The 23703-nt window shown below is 32.4% G+C and overlaps 2 protein-coding genes across 8 annotated transcripts; both read right to left on the bottom strand.

The window, feature by feature from the left end:
* Positions 319 to 11687, bottom strand: LOC109349331 (serine carboxypeptidase-like 31). Of its 2 annotated transcripts, XM_019590096.1 has the most exons (12): positions 11591 to 11687; positions 11371 to 11558; positions 4182 to 4390; positions 3464 to 3571; positions 3174 to 3269; positions 2977 to 3069; positions 2759 to 2841; positions 2205 to 2483; positions 1948 to 2078; positions 1700 to 1795; positions 1489 to 1594; positions 319 to 611 (listed from the first exon to the last, which is right to left on the bottom strand). In XM_019590096.1, exons 3-12 carry the CDS (start codon positions 4276 to 4278, stop codon positions 465 to 467), a joined length of 1236 nt encoding a protein of 411 aa, XP_019445641.1. In that variant the 5' UTR covers positions 4279 to 4390; positions 11371 to 11558; positions 11591 to 11687; the 3' UTR covers positions 319 to 464. The 2 variants fall into 2 exon arrangements, with proteins under 2 accessions (XP_019445641.1, XP_019445640.1); XM_019590095.1 differs by lacking the exons at positions 11371 to 11558; positions 11591 to 11687 and having other exon boundaries at positions 4182 to 4573.
* On the bottom strand, positions 12689 to 22463 carry LOC109349329 (helicase-like transcription factor CHR28). 6 transcript variants are annotated; one of them, XM_019590090.1, is made up of 13 exons: positions 22186 to 22462; positions 20153 to 20234; positions 18619 to 18707; positions 17614 to 18468; positions 17441 to 17512; positions 16781 to 16858; positions 15837 to 16689; positions 15488 to 15618; positions 15074 to 15295; positions 14066 to 14680; positions 13744 to 13953; positions 13014 to 13127; positions 12689 to 12935 (listed from the first exon to the last, which is right to left on the bottom strand). In XM_019590090.1, exons 1-12 carry the CDS (start codon positions 22321 to 22323, stop codon positions 13023 to 13025), a joined length of 3450 nt encoding a protein of 1149 aa, XP_019445635.1. In that variant the 5' UTR covers positions 22324 to 22462; the 3' UTR covers positions 12689 to 12935; positions 13014 to 13022. The 6 variants fall into 6 exon arrangements, with proteins under 6 accessions (XP_019445635.1, XP_019445636.1, XP_019445634.1 ...); XM_019590091.1 differs by having other exon boundaries at positions 12689 to 13134; positions 13751 to 13953; positions 22186 to 22463; XM_019590089.1 differs by having other exon boundaries at positions 12689 to 13127.

The following is a 23703-nucleotide window of genomic DNA, read 5'->3' as shown; positions in this document are numbered from 1 at the left end:
TACAAAAGTTACTAGTGAATAGAATTTAGAGGCATGTGAAATTACTAGGCCCAGCTACGAAAAAGATTTAAGGTTTATGTTTCCTTCTTTTTTTATAAATCAAAATAAAAAATAAACCTACGATTAATGACAGAGATTGTTGATAACTTTCTTTCCTACGAAATACATTCATATATATAAACATTTGTGTTATTATATTGAAGGTACATGGAACTTGTATTGATATATATTGATATATAAGATATAAAAGGCTAAACTCTCCATCTATCTCACTAGCTCAAAGATAAAAACGAGATATATTGCGTGTAGGTAACTCGGAAGCAAAACTCTTTTATTCATTATATTAGTATTTAGTTGCTTCTCATTTTGATGAGAAGGAATATTAGCTATTTTTATGTAAGAGCAAAATCTTCATATTTGCGTCACAATTATATATAGCACACAAAATAAGTAGTGGTTGTTAATTATTTTGTAGAAGGTGGTGATTCTCCACGTAGAAAAGAGGAGAAGAATGCAAGTGAGTTGCTTGGTTTAAAACATGGAACTGCATGGCCAGCTCCTCTAAATGTTGCAAATGTAAGCCCTTCATATTCTTCATACCACCCACTAACCTGTTCCAAGTATATCAAATCACTAAAATGTGTATAAATAGATAGCAAAGTTTGATCTATATGTGATGATGATTATGTTCTTTATCTTCTTATATTGTAAAATCAATCATATTATTTGGATAATGTTGTTCATCCATTCCAACTTTACATATTATATACAATAATGTTAACCTTATAGATCTTCCACGAGTCAAATTCAGATATACAAAATAGTTCCATTAAAATGTCTTTGAATGATTTAATATTGCCTAAGTGGAACCCTTCAAGTCATGGAATGTGTGTTTATTTTAATATTAATATGGGGATTCACATTCACTGTATTTTTGTATGCCCCTTCAATGTAACCATATCATAACTCAAAGGAAACAATCATCTTTAATTCCTTAAGGCACATGAAGAAAAATACAAAAATTAATTTTCTCATATAAAAGTTTAAAACTATCATGGATTAATAACCAATTATTCAAGTGGTTAATTAAAGGGTTGAACTATCATGGATTAATAACATGTTGTGATTACCTCATTAACCACTCTTAAGATATCCTTAAGTAATTATTTAGTACCTTCAAAAAGTAGTATTTGAATTTTATAAATAAATGTTAATAATACATTTGTATATTATATACATTTTTTTTCTATAACTAATAGTATCTCTTACACTACATGTAAGGAATTAATTATTTTCGAGATACATATTACCTCTCTCAACAAGTATTATTCTCAGACATCAAACCTTTTAGCTTTTATTGAATTAGGAGTCAATTAGGCCTTATAATATTATATCACCCCTTCTGGTTATATTATATAGATTAAATACACACAGGGACTAGATTTTTCTGTAAAAGGGTTATACCAGAATGCCTCAATGATTCCTTACCTCATTTTCATGGTACCAAGGACTCCATGGCTTAGTAACAGGCAAAGCTAGAGTATTTAAGCTGTACCTTGTTGACAACACTGGTACTCTACCATCTGTGTCTCCACTGAACCATCAACAAGTAAAATATAAACATAAGAATAACAAAATGTGGCAGCAACCCATGAATATTATGAAGGTTGATATTCAATACTCAATAAATAGTATTTACCTGTAAACCCAAATCCTAAGTTTTTCTGAAATAAGCTTCTTGTAAATTGGGATAACAGTTGACTTAGAATCTGCCCATTCATCAAATATCTTGTTGCTGCATTTAATTTGATAGTTAAAACAAAGTTTTTTAGCAAAAGACAACTTCATATTCAAGTACTTTCCTTATCATAAACAAATAATATGTTCAAATCCTAAGACTTTTAACATAGCCAAAAAAATGTGAAAAATGGATATATAGAATGTTACTTGCAAATAGTCCAGTTCTTGAGATTGTCACCATCACTAGCATGTAAGGCTTTTTGAACATCTGGTCTATTATAAAAAGCTTTAGCATAACCATCCAAACAAGGGTCATAACCACCCATTATTCTAGGCATCTAGTCAACCAAATCAAGAACAAAGTGTGAGAACAATTTATATACACAATTCACAACAAATTAATTAGCCATAAAGTTTTGTTCTCATCATTTCAGAATCAAACTATTAGGAACCTTGTAACACACCATTTTTAATGCGCGCCTTTGCATCGGTTGATCATTCGAACTCGCGGTACTGGCAAAACAGACAGAAGTATAGAGGCTGTAGATATCAATTTCCCTATACTGTTTGAGTACTTCACCCACACCTTGACTACAATCTTCATTAATCCATGGATCACTGCTGTTAAAGTCACAACTTCTTCGGATTGTTTTATGAGTTTCATCAGATATCACAGCATGGCTCCAAGCATAATCAACTAGACCTATCCAGTCCTCAACATCAGATGTTTCAGGGTTACCTAGCTGCAAAAGAATAAAATAAATTAGCATAGTTTTGTGCCTTTCATGTTATAATAATAACTATAGAATTTGCTTTACAAATGTACTCAGATATGGATAGTGGAACATGATGATGTGGGTAATATTACTTAATCTATCTGTATTTTTTAAATCCAAGTTTGGAATTTAAATATAGAAATGCTGAAATAAAAAGGAAGTATTTTAATTAAAGAAAGATCCTTTATGCTATGATTTTTATTGAGCACTTAGTTTGATTATTAAGCTATGTAGGACCTTACCAAAATTCCCTTGAGATCAATTTGAAGGGATGGATCATTGTTCCTATCAAGGATGAGTTCAGCTAGCTCTGGTACATACTTTCCTGAAAATATGCACCACAAAGGAAACTTTACATTATAATGATAACAAGTACATAATTTAAATATGTATTAATGATTAATTTAATAGAATTGATTAAAAATGACTTGTGCTAATAATAATCTTTCAATTTAAATACCTGCATAACTCTCCCCTGCTATGTAAAATGTCCTTGTTCTATATGATGGAAACTTGAGGAACCAATTGTGTAAAAATGAGTAAGCATCATTAGCTGTTACAAATAATTGAAAGTACAGTTTAATTTTTCAAACAGTAGAAAAGACAAAAATGGTTGCTACTCGTTATGCAACAGAGATAAATAAATTATGTAATGACCTGTGAGGTCATCTCCCAATTGTTCATAGTCACTGGTTGTATTTGAGTAGGAAAATCCAACTCCAACAGGAGATTCCAAGAATAACATGTTGGCTTCTGCAGCATCACAAAAAACAAGAATTATTAGCACCAATAAATAAAGTTCTATAGGGACAAATAATGGAGCACTAGTTTGTGTTTTTTTCTCATTATATTACATATTAAATTATCATCATAGTTTTATAGGTTAGCATATAAAGCAGTGACATGGAGTCAGAAAATATGAATATGAATGGTTGTGGTGCTTATACCTTTGTTCCATGAGAAGTTATTAAATGTAAGGCCTTGGCCATCACCATCAACTAAAAATGGACCAATCTCTTGTGTTGCACCATATCCCACAGAAGAGCACCCAGGACCTGGAACAAAAAACCAATGTGTCACCTTAGTAAAGAACATATATTATAAGCACTAATAGCCAATGAAATTTTCAGTTTCTTGTTATCTAACTGTCTGCCACCTAACACTCTTCCTCCACTAAATAAAAGTTAAAAGAAAATGAAAGTGAATCCAAAGAAATGATGATAATAAGTTAAAAACATTTCAATTCCCTCATAAAATTGTTGGCCTTATTTTCTACCTTCTTGAACTATAAACACTGCTAAACCCACAGTATTAATAGAGCTTATTTTAACTGTTGATGGATATAATTTCTCTTTTAACATAGTAAATTAGTAATTTGGAACATTTCTACACACATCACACAAATAGAAGATATAATAAGTAGTTTATTATAGTACCTACTGATATATATTTGATCGTAATCATGTTCCAATACTTTTACTCAAATTATATTCACAAAACTATTATATACTTGCTCATAATAAGTGACACTTTTTAAGTTTATAATGCAGATACCGGTACATACTATACACAAAAAATTTCCTATCTCTATAGTCCAAAAAATATTCTTATATATGCATTTTTGTCAGTAAAAATAGAGGCCAAAATTAGAATATATGTTTTTACCTCCATTGAGCCATAGCACTAATGGTTTCTCTTCTGGACTGGTCATAGCTTCATAAAACCAGTAAAATAGTGCTCTACCATTGGTTTCATTTACCATGACATAGCCAGCATAGTGCTGAAAATTTACATGGGGTTGGTTAGGCAAATTAGTAACAAGATCACCATTATCACCAGAGTTCAATTTCCTCCCACCACTCAATTGCCTATGTCTAGAAGAAATAGCAGGCTTAAAAGATATAAAAAGTAAAAAAGCTAAGGTGCATAATAAACTTGTTAGCTTTAGTACAATATTATTATCCATTTGTGGAAGCTCACACACTCACAATAAGCAAAATTGTGATTGGAAAATGGGTGAGAAGCAATGAGAAATGCATGGCTATTTATAATGAGTGATGAAGGGTACTTGGTTACACTATGCTTCATGATGGGTAGAAATTTCAGAAAAGTAGATAGGATGAGAAAGCCCTATCTGGCAACATCTATCTCCTTCCCTTTTTGCTGAAGATGCTGTATGACGTATGTCATGGATTTTAGGCAGGGAGCATCCATGCACGGAGAAAATATTACTACATAGTCCGGAATTGGTTCCGACAAAATTCTCACTATTGATGATGCATTAATGATTTAAAATTAAATGAGTTTACTCTAAATTAATGGTGGATATGTGGTTGAGACAATTGGTTCTGGATAATGTAATAATATATCCATGCATGGGAGAATTGAGTGAGTGGAACCTCCATTTGCCATAACATGGGTGGTTGAACTTGAATAACATGTATTCACATGAATAAATATAAGATGAAATTGAGAAATTAACGTTTTATAGTTATTTTGGTATGATAACCATATATTCATGTTCACACCAAATCTTACCTGAAAAAATCAACACACATCCATTACCATTCAACTTTTTGCTCAATCCCTTTTGTTATGAAAAGGGTGGCTGTGCCTTTTAAATTTATAATTTTATAGTGATCTTTGTATCGAAGTGTCTTGTGCAAGTAGTTGTTTCCATATTACATTACATTCATATTCTTGTAAGATTTAATATTAGAAGACTTACTTTTAAATCAGATGATTGGTTGTCCTTATCTTTTCAAATAGATTCGATGGATAGGTATATCATATATTGGAATTATAAATTACAATAATGTCTCATGAATTACAAAGGGTTGATTTGAATTAACAGGTTTAGAACTAAAGGTGTCGCCAATTATCCAATTTCAAAATTACACACATTAATTTTGTATTAGTATATATCCTATGATCGATAATGATAGTTTAAGTGATCAGAAAACTTTATTTGTCCATCTTTTGGATGTACATGTTCGAGACATCATATTGTATACCCCATTTTGCTTTGTAATGTGACAATATGAGAAAGAGAAATATAAAGAAATATGTTGGAATATAAGAATAATATGTAGATGATATAGGACTCTAATAAGTGGTAATATATCCACCTTTGTTTCTTTAGTTTTATTTTATTCTGTCATCAATTCAATGTTTTTAAAATTTTATTCACTTTTTTATAAGCCAAATGATTCCCATGATGGAAAAACAGCATAATTTTATGATGGACAAACCTTGTTGAAGTGAGCGAAGGAGAATCTATTGGTTGGAAATTTGACCTAGTGTACGTACCTATCCATGTCTAAGAATTGATGGTGTTACTATTAGAGTGCATTTGTCTGTATTCATCAGCTTATATCAAAATTACTTATTTGGATAAGATTAAAATAAACCATATTTTCTGCTTTTCATCATAAGCTGAAATGGGTACCATTTTTTTTTAAAAAAAATATTAGGAGAGGTGCAATTACGTATATTTCATAGGCTGCATGAAAAGATTTACTTTATTTTGGGAGTGAAAAAACCAATATATATTTTTATAAATTAACCATGAATTTGATTTCTACCATCAAAATCATGGCCTCTATTTTTAGTTTAATGATACTATCTCAGGAAAGCATATAACATCAAACTATCAAGTATCAACTATATCCATATACCAGCCATAAAGAACATCATTTAATATTAATTTTAACGAAAAAGTAGTGTTGCCAAGTCTTTATTATGTCATTATGTTCAGTGTATTATCGAAAAAGGTCATAGTGCACACAATATATATATCTTTCTTTAAACATATATTGATGTGTGATTCTTGTTGGTTGATGATCATATCATAAAGGAAAAAATGTATAATGGTATATATTCTGAAATGGTCGTTTCCATCACACACATATATATAAATAAATCAAAAGCAATTGGGCGCTTTCAAGAATCTCATCATCACAAACTAGAAAGCAAGGATTTTGTGGCGAACCTTGTGCGTTATGACTCTTGAACTAGGGAAAGTATTAAGAAATATAAGTATCATGGGTTTATTGAATAATGACTTGGATTCCAATTTTATCAAATTTAATTAATAATAAGATGGGCTATTAATAAATATATTGATCTTATTCTCATAAGAAAAGAAGTTGTTTCTATGATTTAAGATATTGATTTTCATATCACAAATCAAACAACTTTATTATTGCTCAAATGTTTATCGGCAATAACCAATAAAAAATCATAAAAATATATCAATTCAAGTTTCAAAAGTTTAATTTAACTTAGACATTTACAATAATCTTTTTAAAAGCAAAACCAATTTGATAAAAAATAAGAGAGTAAGTTATTGTCGCATTGTTGGAAATTTTGTGAAATTACACATAATATTCTTCTATTTTTACGTCTACACAAATTATTATAGATATATATAAGATGGATATATTCATATCAAGTTAAATTTCGTCAACCCTTAGTCCCTTACACCACTAATATCTTTTTATAAGAAAATAAATTTATTCAAATCAACCATTGGATTAAAAGTTCTATCATATAGATTTCATATATCAAATCTCCCAAAAATTAAATATTACTTAGTAATTCATTTATATATATCAAGATTAATTGAATATATTTCTTTGAAATATATAAAAATTGAAGTTATTTGATTATATTGAGACATATGATATGGATGACATATAGTTAATATTTCTATCTATGCAATTCATATTTTATAAAAAGTAATTTAACTTAATGTAAATATGTAATTGGAAATCTCCTCATGTGAGACATAAGTATAACTACACTCAACCTCAAGGTACATTTAATACTTTCCATAAAAAGTGGCAGATATAATTAATATTAATCTTATTGGTGTAATTATAATTTACTTAAAAAAATAGTTATAGAGTGAGAGCATGCTCTCACGTGGGATAAACCATGAAACGAATGATTCTTACCCATGATGGTATTGAACTATTGATCCTTCCCTCTTTGTTGAGGTGAGTGGGCAGGTAAATAACTTTTTTAGGCCATCAAAATAAACCTACTAGAAAATTAAAGGCCCTTCGACAATGGCATATAGATCACATATTTTTAATAATGTCTTATTAATATATCGGATTAATCTAATATTATCATATAAAAACATAACATAAATAATTTAATTTTTATATTACTTATTAAAATGTAATCCGCAAAAAAAACATGCCATTAATACCAAGCAATCTCTATCCTTGTCAAAGGATAGGGATCACCTGTCCCCATTCCTGTCCCTCATCAAAGTGCAATTGCCACACCTCAACTGAGCATTTATTGGCCAATAGATATCTACCTATTCCAACAGTAATTCAATTTGCTATATTATTTATACTTTGATCCATTCAGGACCACTAAGCTTAAAGTTCAAAGCATTTTGATGTATGTTCAATGGGCTTATAGTTTCCCTTATTTTAACATTTCAACAAAAATGCAACATGACTATACATAGCTCATAGCATATAGGAATGGCAACGGGTCGGGGTCGGTTTTGCACATACCCAAACTTGAAATTCAAAACCCGAACTCAAACTCAAATTCAACGGGATTGAAAATAAAAATATCTTCCCGAACCCGAAAAAAACCTTAAAATGATAAAGTATTGAGGAAAATATGATATAATTTCGTGTAATTTTTCTCTAACATTTCTATTTTCTCTTGTATTATTTCATTTCTTTTATGTTTGAAGATCCAATAGTATGTAAAATAAAATTAGAAATTAAAACAATTGGCAAATGATAGAAATTTCAATTTTAAATTGAATTACCTTACTTCGGGGTGGGTTCGGGTTAGGGTCTTTGCTATACCAAATCCGAACCCGAAATTTAAACTCGGGTAAAACTCGAACCCAATCACATCAGGTTTTCCCTATTAAATTTGGGTTCAATTCGGACGAGTACTCACAGGTTCGGTTTTTATTGTCATCCCTAACAGCAGATTTCCTGCTCTTGTGTGCATAAATTGTTGTATGTCCATTTAACTCTATCCTCAAGGAGACACGTATTCATATTCCAAGAGAAAAACTTGTCTTTGTCATGTAAGAATAACTTGTATAGAAAACATACAACTATTACAAATATATTTATATTTTTTGTGCTATTATTAATAAGTAAATTTTAATTAAAATTAAATATTTAATGTATTGTTATAATTTTATTAATTATTTATATATATAATATATATGTATGTTTTTATACAAGTTTTTCTTATATTCCTATTATGTAGGCCAAAACATTGTTGTTGCTTTGCTAATAGTGTACATTTAGCTAGGTTTGGTGATAGAGGCTCACCATCTTTACTCAAGTAATTGTGACGTAGAAGAATTTGTATATGATTTTATAACAGTGTATATCATTTTTCTTTTACAAATATTTTTTTTGTTAAGTAACACATTCATTGATACAAAAGCAAATATACAGACTTTTCGCTTGAAGGAGAAGGCTATGTATATTGTTGTCCTTCCTTTTACTATTATTATTACAAATAAAAAAGATCATTAAAAACAAAATTTATCACATTTTTATATGTATTGAACCAATTTTCAATACACATTTTAAATTATTTTTTCCTTAAAGAATAAATACCCTTGTTGCAATACTTAACATATTATTTTACATATATACACAGAACTCTTTTTAACTCCTACTATTATATCATCTCTAGAATGTTATACATATTTATTTTTTTAATAACATTAATTTATAAAACCAGCACAAACAGTGCTGAAAATCAAAATTGTTACAAATTAACTAATGATGTGAATGCTTCTAGGATACTGTTCAACTAAAATTACTGTAATTACCTAATAGAGAAATGCACTTTTCCTAGCCAGTGAAATGATTGAAATCTGGTCAACTATACACTGGAAGGTAGAATCAAATCATTGTCAAATCAATCAGAAGTTCTAACGGTCATCATGCATGTGAGTATGAAGAAAGTGAAGAGCAACATCTATATCCATATATGATTAACATGAACAAAACAAGAACTATATTCGAAAGCATAACTATTTTTAGGATCAATATCATATGATCAGTCAAAATGAGAATTACTTAATAATGTGATATTAAGTCATGTAAGCTCTAACCTTCATTTGTGTGAGTGAGACTTTACTTTCAACTTCATTCATCATAACCATCAAACCACCTTATAACTCTCATTTCTTGTTAATGCTGGGATTTGTTCCCAAAACTTTTTGCACTTCATTCTTTACATTAAGTTCTCCCTCTTCACCGTTAGACCACCTCATAACTCTCATTTTTATTTCTTAACAAAATTCTACCTCAACTAGGATTTACTGTACTAATTTCCCAACAACCCAATCATTTTCCATCAGAAAAGTAAAAAAAAATTATAAAATTAGCCCTTATACCTCTCCTAGTGCTTGTTACTCCATACGTGAAACTTGGCCTAAATTTCATATACATTAATACGTAGTTCCATACACATATTTGACAGAATTAAAGGTGTGCATTTCAGGATTTATTAATAACCTCAAGTGTTTTTAGGGATTTAGTATTTACCTGCGCACAGTATAAGAGTTTATTCTAGTATAATATATCTTATATTATTTATAATATTGAACGTGTATAAAACTCCGACTTCATTGATATTATACTTTTTATTTATTTATATGCCTGTTGAAGGATACCTTTCTCTGGTATAAAATTCTAAGCAGGACCAACGTGGACCCAAACCCACCCTTCTTTTCTAGTGACCCATAGTGTTTATCAGTGGCACGGACAGGAGAAACCTATTCATTGGTTTAAGTCAGAAACTGGTGCATCCAAAGTTAAAGTAACAATTCAATAAGAAACACTCATTCAGATTTTCAATCTTCTATAATGTTTTTTTTAAGGTATCAGTATTATTAATTAATTTCCAGACACGAGGAAAATGTAGGTGCACTAACATGCATAATTGTTGAAGCCTTTCTCCTTTTCAACCCATTAACCCCACAATATGTTAGTTTTCGCGGCTACTTCATAAAAAGAAACTCATGATCTTTCAGGAGATAAGATAAGATTATAGTTCCATAAAATTTACACACATTCGTTTTTCTCTCTTTCGTCTTCATTACTCAAAAGCAAATCTCATTAAGCACGTGAGGATACACATTAATAAATTAGGACTGATTTTTCAAAACCAGGATGCGACTAAGTCAATGAAAAATGTATTCAGTAACTATTCAGAATAAGTAGCAAAGGGTGCATTATGCAAATACATCACAATCAACAATTAGTACTTAACCACTATTACTTTTTTTTGTACTACCAAGGTTATCCATTTACATTTTTGTAAGGAATTAATCTCTTTCAGGGTTTATGGTTACTCATCCCAACAAGTGTCTCTCTCAAGAATCAGCTTGACTTTTTGGTCATCCTAGGATCTGCGGAACCTTACCATACTATTCCAACGCTACTTAACCACTATTATGAATCCACATTAGAAGATTAATATCATGATGTCTCTTTTTGAGTGGATGTATGACCAATCACATGTTTGATAGAAAAGGTTATTTGCATACTAAGCTGGTTTTAAATTATGGTAGTAATTATGTGATATAGTCTGCAATTTAAAATTCTTGTTATAGGATTAATACTTTGCTTGGAATTTAATGTGAATAAAAGTTGGATATAGTTAATATATATCTTATTAATAAAACTAAAAGTATTAAATCTAGTAAGTATAAATGTATGAACATGAGAGAATTGTTGCACATATACACATGTGGGGGACAAACTGTAGGAGAGGATCTACATTGACAACCAGATAGTGGAAAATCAGATAACCCTCACTTTCACACTATCAATCTTACCTATCTACATCTTGAACATGTAATTATTACACAATTGAATACAAGCTTCAATCAGAGCAAAACATGTCGGGCATCCTTTTATCAACTCCAGAGTCAACCAAGAATAGTAATGCAATTTGTTCAATTTTTGTATTCATAATTGTATTGCAAACCTGCAACTATTTATAGAGACAGTTCTGTTTGATTTCACAAGGGGATCCAGTTCAAAATTTTATTTTTCTTCTATTAAACTCGTAAATTCCATAAGGTAAATATGCACAGTTGTGACAGTGAGAATAAGAATTGTATAGCAAAAAAATATTTAACAAAAATATGGGTGCAAAAATAAAATAATTGGGAGTAGCTCTTTTTGATTTCCAAAGTAATATTATATATATGTTGGGGTTACACTCTTTGTTTTTTTACTGCCTGGTTTTTTTGTTTTTTTGCTACCTGGTTTCATTACTCATAGAAACCCAATTGGTGAATGTTTCAATGGGGTTGGGTGACCATATGCAAATCAAGGGAACACTATCATTTGATTATTATTATTATTATGTTAGGTATATTAAATCACCCAAAAGTATCATTGTTATTTAATAACTACAATGAGAAGATTTCATACACTCCTTTCATTTGACCTGTCTTGTCTCTCATGGTTTCACTAAAGACAAGTCAAATGATTAGTAGAGAGTTTTATATCTATACAAAATAACCACCGACTATAATATAATTGTAGTTCTCTCTATTTTACCCTCACTACTTTCTAACTTTTACCAAAAAAAACCATATATATCACAATGTTTCTTTTCTTTTCGTCCAATATATGTTCCATATTAATTGGTTAACTATTTCTTCTTTTTTTCATTATAACTATCAGTTTTTTAATATAGAATATAAATGTTCAATTTAAAAAATTCAACTGTAGATTACAAATATTTAACACAATATTATATTTGACATTTATGACATATAAACTACACATTATAAATGATATAAAAATAGGATGACAAGCAAGACAATCTATGGCAACACATGTTAATAATTAATATATGGTTTGAGTTACAAAAGTAACTGTCCTTATTATCGGGAAGAGTAAATATACAACTTTACTAATGAAATCATGTGAATTCAATATGTTAGAAATTAAATTTTTTGAACATTGTTTAAATCTCGAGAAAAATATATATGCATGACGGTGTAAGATATTTTTAAATATAAATAATATAAATGAACGGTAGATACATAAATATACTACATCACATTATCGTCTACTTTGTGATGAATAACTTTGGAACAAGTTACAGAACCATGCAGCAACTACGGAAGAGAAACAACAGATAAAATTGGTTAGGGAAAACCTCCATATCATTTACAATAAGAACAATCAGCAAAATCTATGCTGCTATCTATGCTACTGCTCTCTAAATCCTATACAAAAGTGAGAGATTAAACCAGAATTTCCAGGTTAAAAAATGAATCTTTCTAACTATACGGACATTTCACATGATGTAAATCTTCATGTCAAACGTCAATAATTAAGGTATTGCAACTACTTTCAAACCTTGTTTTATGTGTTTTCTGCTGCCACCAGAAAGCAAATCTTTGATGACAACAGCTTCCAGGGAAAAAAATCACCAATCCCAACAAATTATATCTGTAAGTATGTCTGATCACATCATGAATAAGTATTTTAAATCATCCACTGTAAGGCGACTCTTAGTACTACCATTTCCATTCTCCCCAAATGCAGAAGCAACCATCTTTCGCTTCCTTTGCTGCAAAATTGTATATAACAAATTTTCACAATAACACATTCTGGATTTTTCACAATAAAATTTAGTGGAAACACTAAGGAGTGAACAAGCTTTTCAAATTTCAAGGCTGGTAGATACATAACACTTTCAAAACAGAACATGTGAAGGCAATTCTATTGTACCCATCATTTTTTCTTTGGAAATGATACTCATCGAGCATTATATTGACATTTGGTTTTTTTTTTTACCGTTATGAAATTTTAAAACCCAAGAGTACCATGCCCATCAGGGTACCATGGAATTTCCCATGTTACAACTAGTTTTGCATACAATCACACAGGTTATTCAGCGCATAATAAGTGAAGGGTCTAGAAAAGACTAAAAAGGATAATATATTTCAACAACTTTATAACCCAAAAGTCATTATGGATGAACTGATAGTGATCTAAGCATTTTAATGCAGATAATGGACTGTTCTGAAGTACTCTAACCTCTATAAGTCAATAAATCATAGAAACATTCTCAAATATCAGGACCATACTTATAAGTTCAGACAACATTACACCACTAACTCTTAAAATATAAATCACATCCATGACAATATAACAAGTAACTTTATCTGGAACAGAAAATATACCTGTAGAGCTAAAATACGATCTTCAATTGTATCTCTCACAGTTAACCGCAAAACAGTCACAGGACGAGTCTGCCCAATTCGATGTGCTCTATCTATTGCTTGATCTTCAGTTGTAGGATTCCACCATAAATCTAGCATAAGAACATGGCATGCTGCAACCATATTTAGACCAAGACTGGCAGCTTTCAATGACATAATCATAACTGATACCTGCAAGACATGTCAAACATCGTGGGGATCATTTAATGTACCTCCCAATACGATGACATGGGAAATTTAGAAATTCATTCACAATGACAAGGGAATCTACAACAATACAAACCTCAGGGAGAGTGTTAAAGTCTTTAACAGCCTTATCTCTTGCAGCAACTGACATTGTTCCGTCAAGCCTTCTATACTGAATTGAAGATTTCTTAAGATGTTCTTCAAGCAAATCTAGCATCCTCGACCACTGAGAAAACACTAATGCCTTCTCCCCTAAAGCGGTAACTGAATCATTAGAGCTTCTATTACCAGACAAATTGTGATTCTCAGGAAAGTTCTTGAAGGATTTCCCTTTGTTAGAATCAGAAGAGCAGTCACTATTTTCCCCGACAGTGCTATGTACCGGAACACTTTTTGATGTATAGCTTTGTGGCTTACACAATGACTGCAACACCTCAAGTGCAGCCTTAATCTTCGAAGAATCATATGGCTGACTCTGAAACCATGGCTCAGATTCCTCAACTTCAGAACCAAAGAAACCAGGCAAATTATCACAACCCTGCTCAGAAAGACAACTTTTCAATGTATCTTTTGAAAACACATTAGACGTATTTAGTCCAGTTTTGCAATTTGTAGTGGGGCACTGATTGTCATCACCGTTAAAATGTTCACAAATGCACTGGTTGCAGAAAACATGGCCACAGACAGAAACAACAGCATCTTCAGGAGGATCCTGTCCAGAAACCAAGCGTAGGAAAAGTGGAGCAGAGGGGTCAGGGAGGTAAAATATACTTGATTGCAAATATGGTCAATGATGATGATATGGAAATTATAGAACATAAGTTCATTACTACCTAGTCCCAACTAAGCAGGAGGGATAAAAATAGTTCTCAATCGTCATTGTTTTATAATAAACTATATCAATCATCCTTTCCTGGCAAGGAACAACAAGCCAATAAAAACCTCTCCATTTTTACTATAACCCTCTACCCCTCTGAGCACACCCTTAGAACAAAGATGTAATTACAAATAACCAATTTACGCAAAAGCAAACAAATAACCATGCACAAACACATGCAGCCACACAAATCCACATTTAAAAAATTAAAGGACGGTCAATACTTACATTACAGATGCCACAGAGGGCCAACGAAGCCTCTAAGCATTTCAGAAGTGATATTTGTTTTTCCTGAGGAATCTTCTTCGCCAACTCAGCCGAAGATCTCCATAGAGAGTCGGAATTGTAATGCTTGACAAGCAGAGGGTGATCACAAGCTTGTCTGAGGCGCAGAAGCATAAGCAAAATATTGACGTAATTTTGTTTGACAGTTCCAGCATTAGCATATTCCTAACACATCATATTGCGTGCTTGTAAGCAGTGGATTTGAATATGGCTTACAATTCAAATTAAAATACTCATGTATACAACCATGACCAAAGGATCCACTTTATTTATGATGAAATAAAGAGAACAATCACATACAAAACATTACAGATTTATCCAAGTCACACGAGATTACTTTCTATAGACAGGCCATACCTGAAACTGTGCACGTGAATCAGCCTCTAGTCTGGAATAGAAATCACGTTCCTCCCGTGAAAAATCAACCTTTTTCAGCTTTACATGCTTAGGAGGCAAGGAAATAATAGGTTTCCCATCAAGAAGTGTGCCTACAGAAAATGATCCATCACATTGTTACAGGAAAATATAAAACTAAAACAACAAATGATAGCTTAGTTGAATGAGCTCACACACAATGCATCACTAACAAAGTGGTAAACAAAGTGGAAAACCAAATGGTTATACTCAGAGTCAAAGGACAAAGGTTAAAACGAGTAAATAAAGCCTACTAAATTGATGAAGTGAAATTCAAGCAAGCAAATCTAACCTTTGGTCCGACGTAACATTATTGTCTTCAGGACGGCTTGTAGCTTTCTATATCCTTTTTTTGGATTCCTGTTAATTGGGTTCTTAATCATAAAACAGAATGATGAATGGACTGCATAAGGGTCATATCTAAGAAATCTAAAATAGCTGTATAGATCATCAATTGCATTCTGGATGGGAGTCCCTGACAAGCACCATCTACGCTTAGCACGAAGGCCCCAACAGGCCCTTGCAACTTGAGTTCTATAATTCTTTATACTCTGCGCCTCATCCAGGACAACCCTAAACCATGCCACCTTTGCAAGAGGGAGTGCAACAGCCTCAAGCACTGTGTTGCTCCTTCCCTTTTTGCCATTTCTATTAGAATTAGAAGGCACTTTCCGTTTCCTACCCGAAGCAGTGTGATCTTCAAAATCTCCCTTTTCTTCATCTTTGTCAACTAGAGGCTGCTTTGGGACTTCTATGCCGACAATTGAGTAAGTTGTCAAAACAACATCATACTTGGCCACCTCATAAGGATCTTTTGTTCGATTGCTTCCATGGTACACAAGCACAGAGAGATTTGCTTGCCTGGTTACCTTATTACGCAACTCCTCTGCCCATTGGCGCAGGACACTGGTGGGACAAACAACAAGGGTTCCAGCAGATGGCCTTCCTTTTGCCTGCATCAACATATTCGTACTCTTGACTGGATATTTACATTCTTTATTCACTCCATTCAGAGGAAGTACGTCATCATCCGCATCCAGATTCAAAGTTTCAAATTCACCTTTTGGAGCATTGGGGCACACACTAAGCGTTGGTGGTTTTTCTGTTAATATTAAGGAAATAGTGGACAGAGTTTTTCCGAGTCCCTACAAGAGGACTTTTTTAAATTACCTAAGACATGAAGAAATCGAATATCCAATCAATTATCACTCCATTCTAAAATTGCAGGGAACTAACCTGATCATCTGCAAGAATTCCTCCTGAGCAATATATGCTTGATGTTTCTTTCTGAATCATCCATGATAAAGCAATTCTCTGAGAAAACAACTACAATTAGTTGGACTGCTGGATGACCCAAATATACAGAGTAAACAAGTTAACAGCACATCACAGGAAGAACAAGGTTGAATTTATAAAGGACCAGGTCAAGAGACAAGATTAGACCCACCAAACCAGTAAATTGAAGTTGTCTAATCATTCAACAAGGTAAAAAATTTAACAAACCATATATTTGATGCTTTGCTTTCCTCAAAAAATGGAAATAGCATTTCTTTTCCTGTCAGTAAGCTAGAAGAATTAATGAAACAATCTATAAAGAAATAGAGTCAAAATGCATGCCAATGTACATGATGCCAATGGCACCTTTGAACTTCCGCATCTTATACAAGAACGATGTGCTTAAGCTCACAGAAGTCTAAGCCTATAGAACAGTTTTGCATGGCATAATTGTTGATATGATTCATTCATTTATTAAAAAATAGTAAAAAGTTTTATTTTCATTTTTTTTCCTAGATGAGTGCCAAACTCTGGATCCAGATTTTAAGACCCTAAATACAGATGATATTTTGAAGGGGATACCTGATCAAAGAAATAAAAAGATTGGATGTGAAAAGTAACCTGGTGTCTTAAAAGAGGAACTGCCAGCAATCCATCTGGTGGGCTAACTTCGGACTTTGGCTGAGATAGATCCTACAATGAACCACAGAAGGGTTATGACTTATGCGCAATGGAAAAGAATATTCCTACAACTTCCAAGAGCTACTGATGATAAAAACCATAAAAGTGCCAACCTGGAGTGCAACTCGTAATACATTTCGCTCATCACATGCCTTCAGCCTTGTGCTTCGAACTATGCATGGTCGGGAATCAACATATCTAGAAGAATGGGATATACCGAGGGAATTCCCAGTGTCTACAGATTTCTGAGTAGGCGGAGGGTGACTAATGTCTTCAATAATGCAAACACCAGAGTCATCCTCAACATGGATATTTTCAGCACTACCTTTTGAAAGATGAGAATCAATATGTTTATGTTGAATCATTTTGCCCCCTCCTTCTCTCTTAACACAACCAAACTGTTTCTCACTGGCAATTGATGCTTGGGCACATGGCGAAGATATGTCCATATCTTGCTTTTGACTCGCTATAGAAGATGTGGCAACTGTGAAATTGTCCTTAGGCTTAAAACATTCATAACTCTGATGCTCCTTAGAAGGAAAAGCACCACATAACTGTTTCATGTCTTGACCTACATTGAACTTGGCATCATTATTGTGAAAATTATTTTGGTAAGGTGTAATCACTTCATCTCTTTCACCCTTTACACAAAGTGATTGGCCTCCATATGACATGTGTGAAGCACAAGTTGAAAGTGGCTCAGATGCCTTGTCTTCGAAGATAACATTATCAGAAAAAATTGATGGAAACCCATTATCTGTTAACATAAATTGACTATACTGAAAAGACGCCTCCCCGGTAGTGCTTGAGTAGATGCTATTACTCACACATGACACATCACCATAGAATTCCTTGTTTTCAGCCTTCATGTTTCTCATCATTTCTTCATTTGTCCATGGTTGAGAATAAATACCACCAGGAGAAAAAGTAAGAGATGAGTCGGCAACAAAAGGACTCCCACCTGTTCCCTGGTAACAATTCGAAGATAGATAGTAGTCACTAACATCATTGGGATCATGGGAGCCTTGACAAATAGCAGAATCAGTAGAAGTTGCAACATGCAAAGATTTATCAGCATCGATGACTGGTATTTCAAAAGATGTAGACGAGTCATTTACCTGATGTCCAGAAACTCCTCCAAGGTCGGCTTTGATAAAATCTTCAAAACTTACATCATCATTGTCAATGATAGAACTATGTGAAGCATCTGCAAGTAGGAAATAGAGTAAGATTGCTGCCTATGTTGCAGATTTATAATGATGTAACATAAACTTTAGCATGACATAAGTATCAAGTATGTAGCCAATTTTAGGGAAGCAAACTAAGCAATTTATACTCCATATGTAAATGCTAAAAAATAGAAAAACACAAACTTAAAAACATAAGCTCAAAATCAAGGACATAACTCAAATCTAATAAAAATACTGAGTAGCTCAATAGTTCAATAAAATCAAATAAGTTTTAAGGAATTAAGCCTCTCTCTAAAGCTTAAAAGTACTTAATACTAGACTTAAACTAGCAGTCTATTCTATGCATTCAAAAGCCAGACGGAGCTGGTTGAGATGATGCCATGGCTGATGACTCACAAGGTTGCAAGGGCTGAAGAAGTTGCAGGGTTGAAGAAGAAGAAAAGGATGTCACGGGATTGAAGAGGGAGAAGTTGTAGAACCAGCAAAAGAGAAGAGGCAGACAACCAAGTTGCTGGAAGGACAAGGGTTTAGGGTTGAGAACTACTCACCCAGGCTCTCTTGTTCGAATTAGATTTAGGGATTTGTTGAAAAGAACAAAAGGTCTCCAAAAAGGACAACGTTTTAGAAATGGGAGCAAAGTGGTGTTTTAACCCTCTCATCCCTTTCCCAGTGAGACCCCACAGAGAAACTGGGATGGTATCCCGATAGTTGGAGCTAGGATAACCAGGATACAGATAAGGGATGGAATAGCAAATCCCATCTCATCACCTAACAAACTGGTATGCAATCCCGGATCTTACTAGCATGACAGCTGACAACTGTCAACACCTAAAGAAAACTCTGAAAATTGCACAAACTTTCAGATGCAACATCTTCTCCCATGTGCTTGAATTGCCTCTGGTTTTCACCCTTCCACATGCTCTGATTCAAAGTACCTCCACAAAGTCACAAACTAATATATTGTTTGAGTATGCCTCAGGGAAACTTGTTTCAACACTGTAAGCAGTATCTCACATTTAGAAATTCCTATCCTCTAAGTGTAGCAAATAACATCGCTTCCACCCCATAGGTAATGAATCCCTGTAACTACCAAGGAAAACACTTGGGGAAGAGGAATCCTGACATGGAGGTTCCTGGTTTTCATGTTCATAGTAAGCCATACAAGTTTCTGCAGAGTCAGATAAGCCAACTGAATCTGTGGCCCCAAAATCAGACACATCTGAGAATAATGGAGAACTGCCCATGTCTGAATCCACATAATCAAACCCAGAAATGTAGTTCTTCTAGAACTTAAGACCTTAATGATTATGCAAAAGAAGCAATCAGTGTAAGATATTAGCAATTAGACATTACATCAATGATTCAGAATTAATTCAAAAAGGACTCTGTTTCTTAATGGTGACAAGACCAATTCAACCAATACAAGAAGCATTATAGGGAAAACCCAAAAAAGTTAACATACCAGTTTGAAGCTGAAACATATCGTTGATGCTAGATTCACCTGGCAAAATACTTTTTAATGAAGAAGCCATGGGACTACACTGCTATGATATTAAGAAAATTAGTATAAAGGTAATATTAAGCATATGAAATCTTGACAGTAAAGAAAAGAAACTGATGCCAAAGAACTAAACAAAGGATTGGGTATATTGTGTTCAAATAAAAAAAAAATTAGAAAGAGCGAAAAAGCCAAATCATATTTTGTATTAATAATGTAAAGTGACAGAAGTTATGACTTGTCAAACTACAAGCAAAACGCCTAGCCGGTTACTGTGTTAGAATTAAAGCACCCACCAATATTGAAACAAAATAAAGTTATCAGATACAAAAGCCAATATACTTCAATGTTGTAATAAGCAATTTAGAAATTGAAAGGTGTGGAAGAACCAAAGCAAATTTTCTTATCTTAACAATACAAAAACGAAGGCAAACAAACTGGGGTGAGACTGTCTAAAGTGCACCTTGTACTTCAGAGGCTAAAGTGTGCTACAATAGACTAAATTCTGATGTAGATCCATTAATTGAGTTGTGATGATCTAAACCATTCATCATATTTAATGGTCTAGATTAGAGCACTTCAACAACTATAGTACTAGTTGCACTATAGACAAGCCACACCCTACAGAGTAACTCAGACATGCCCCAAAAGCCTAAGATATTTATAACTCAGTGTCACATGCAATGGTAATTACAAAACCATTTTTTAATCTATTTTTGTTGGGTTTATTCAAGTGTGAAGTCTCACATTGGATATGCGAGGAGGAATGAAAGACTTTATAAGTAGAAAAAGCCCATGGAACTAATGCCTTAAGGTTTTGGTTCAAGGCATGGTGTCTCACTTGTGGCTCTTCACTCTTCTCATACCCCGGTAATAATGGAACTCCCCGATAGTTGGAGGCTCCTTGGTCGCAGTTTGATCCAACAAATGGTATTAGAGCCAATGGTTCAGCTGGGACATGGTGGACTTAAGGGGAAGCGGACCCGAAAGTGTGTGGTACCCACACTTGAGGGGGAGATTATTGGGTTTATTCAAGTTTGAAGTCCCACCTTGGATATGCGGGGATGAGTGAAAGACTTTATAAATAGAAAAGACCTATGGAACTAATTCCTTAAGGTTTTCGTTTAAGACATGATGTCTCACTTGTGGCTCTTCACTCTTCCCATACCCCGGTAACAATGGAACTCCCCAGTGGTTGGAGGTTTCCCGGTCGCACTCTGGTCCAACAATTTCTGGTCGCACTCTGGTGTTAGGGATGGGGGATCTAAACTCAGGACTTTCATACTTCTAATGGAAATAGCTAACACTAGGCTGACACATCACTGATATTTTCCCTCTTCAGTAAGTAAAATTCAAAAGAAAGTAAAATAACTAAACTACAAATTCCAATGCTATGTACATGCACTCCTTGGCATGAATGAACAATCCTGATTGCTTTTTTATAACAAAATTTTAAAGGGGACATTTTCACATTCCAAGATCAACCATGTCACCAAACTTCATGAGTAACATATGACCAACCAGCGAAAATTGAGTCAAGACCCTTTTTGTCAATCCGCAAGTTCAATTAATCCCATTAGGTGCTCAATCCTACTGATCAAGTCAATATTGGTAATGTCATTAAACTTGTAGGAATTACTTGCTTGGAACAAAGTGCTCACTGTTTTCTCATTTTTGTCGTCTAATTTATTGAAGGAAAATCGTTTAATAATGATAATATAACAATTAAAGAAATTGGCTTTCAGTTGTATGGACATTACAGCTTTTACTCCGAACAAAACTTCAATATGCAAAAGGCAAAACAAGATTAAATATTTTATGGACACAGCCCCAATTGGGTACCAATCAATCTAAAGTACCAATTTAAAGAAGCAACAAAACCTAACTATAATTATTTGAAATATGACTTCAGAATTTGATTAAATACACAACACGATCCAATTTCAAAGTAACAAAAATCATTATAACATCATTCGAAATTCTTATAGAAACCCTACCTCCTCCGCAGGGCCAGAATCCTCATCGATAAGCTTCATAATCATCTGAAAATCAATACAAGTCTCACCATCATCACCGTCGTCATCAAGAACAGGGAACAGTTCCGAAAAGTCAAAGTTGTCATTCTCCACCATCATCACCAGGAGCAAAAGCACAATTCAAAAATTCAGAATACAAAAGCAAAAGCAGGAAAATTGAGATGCAGAAACGAGAGATTGTGAGAAGAATTGAAGTTGATGAATCAAGTAAAATAGGGTTTGGGTTATTATGGTATTAAGAAGAGGGGGTTGAACACTTGAACGCAGGTTCTCTCTCATTCTTATAGGATTTTTTAGTGTGTAATAGGATGCATATAAAGACAAAATTTTCTTCAAAATTTATGTATTTTTTAATATATTTCTTTAATGAAAAGTAGTATCTTCTTCTTATTGTGTATATTTTAATGATTAAATTTATTATAATTAATTATTTAAAAATATAAAAATCAGGTATATTTTAATTAAAGTACGTATTTAATTCTCATAATTAAAGAATGGTGAAAAATATTAAATGAAGAAGATGTTATAATAAATAATGGTATAGTTGAAAATAATATATATAATTAAAATTTATTTCAAAAATATCAACAAATTTATTTATAACATAAAAAGAAAAGTCAAAATACATTAACAATAAAAGATACTTAATTTTATATAATGTTGATTTAGATGTTAAATTTTTCTATATAAAATATATTATTGATATAGGTCAAACTAATTTTAGTTATTATTGTTTCTTAAATGAATTAATTTTTACTTTCCACTAAAAATGAACTAAATACACCTAAAAAGTTATTATTTTGACTCCTTGAATCCCTATATAACAAGATAATTATTGTTGGAGATTAATATTATGACATCATCTTGTACATATAAAATTATTTTTAATAAATATTTTTATTATTTAAAATTATATATAATCTAGTTTATTATTATATCAGAAAGAGTCTTATTAGACACACGTCAACTTTAACAATTATTATCATTATGTATTCATAGACATTTTGTATGTGTCATTTAACATTTTTATTTTAGGTTACTATTCAATATTTATATATTTTATTTTGTTAAATTAGAATACTATATATTTGTGTACGTTGTTTATAGTTTATCATTGTGTAGACGGACATTTCGTGTCTGCCGACCCGCATTCTTATTTTATGATATTAATTATTAAATTTGTATTTTTTTATTTTACATAATTATAATTTTTTTATTGAATGTACTTCATGTTATAATTTTTGTATTTATTATAACTAGTGTGCAAAGGCACTTCGTGTTTGCCGTTGAATATTGCATGATATTACATATTCAATTTTTATATATTTCATTTTTTTAGAATTAGAATGTATTTAAGGTGAGATATGTGGTTAATTAATGTGTTTGTGTTGATTGCTTAGGATTATATAGTTTTTTTATAAACATTAAATAATGTTAAGGGCAAAACAGGAAGTATAGAAGTATATATAGTATATATAG

Source organism: Lupinus angustifolius, chromosome LG06, assembly GCF_001865875.1.
Source record: "Lupinus angustifolius cultivar Tanjil chromosome LG06, LupAngTanjil_v1.0, whole genome shotgun sequence".
Lineage (NCBI taxonomy): Eukaryota > Viridiplantae > Streptophyta > Magnoliopsida > Fabales > Fabaceae > Lupinus > Lupinus angustifolius.
This window is presented reverse-complemented; position numbering and strand designations above follow the sequence as displayed.

Bases quoted from the DNA above. Each gene is read 5' to 3' on its own strand.
- LOC109349331 (XM_019590095.1), bottom strand. From the start codon at position 4,482: ATGGATAATAATATTGTACTAAAGCTAACAAGTTTATTATGCACCTTA. The intron at 2,484-2,758 runs GTAAGGTCCTAC...ATTCTTTTGCAG, and splicing joins TTGATCTCAAGGGAATTTTG to CTAGGTAACCCTGAAACATC. The intron at 1,796-1,947 runs GTAACATTCTAT...AATTAAATGCAG, and splicing joins AAGAACTGGACTATTTGCAA to CAACAAGATATTTGATGAAT.
- LOC109349329 (XM_019590091.1), bottom strand. From the start codon at position 22,323: ATGATGGTGGAGAATGACAACTTTGACTTTTCGGAACTGTTCCCTGTT. The intron at 18,469-18,618 runs GTAAATGACTCG...AATTGTTACCAG, and splicing joins GAGGAGTTTCTGGACATCAG to GGAACAGGTGGGAGTCCTTT. The intron at 13,954-14,065 runs GTTTGTATTGTT...CATGTCTTGCAG, and splicing joins ACTTTAACACTCTCCCTGAG to GTATCAGTTATGATTATGTC.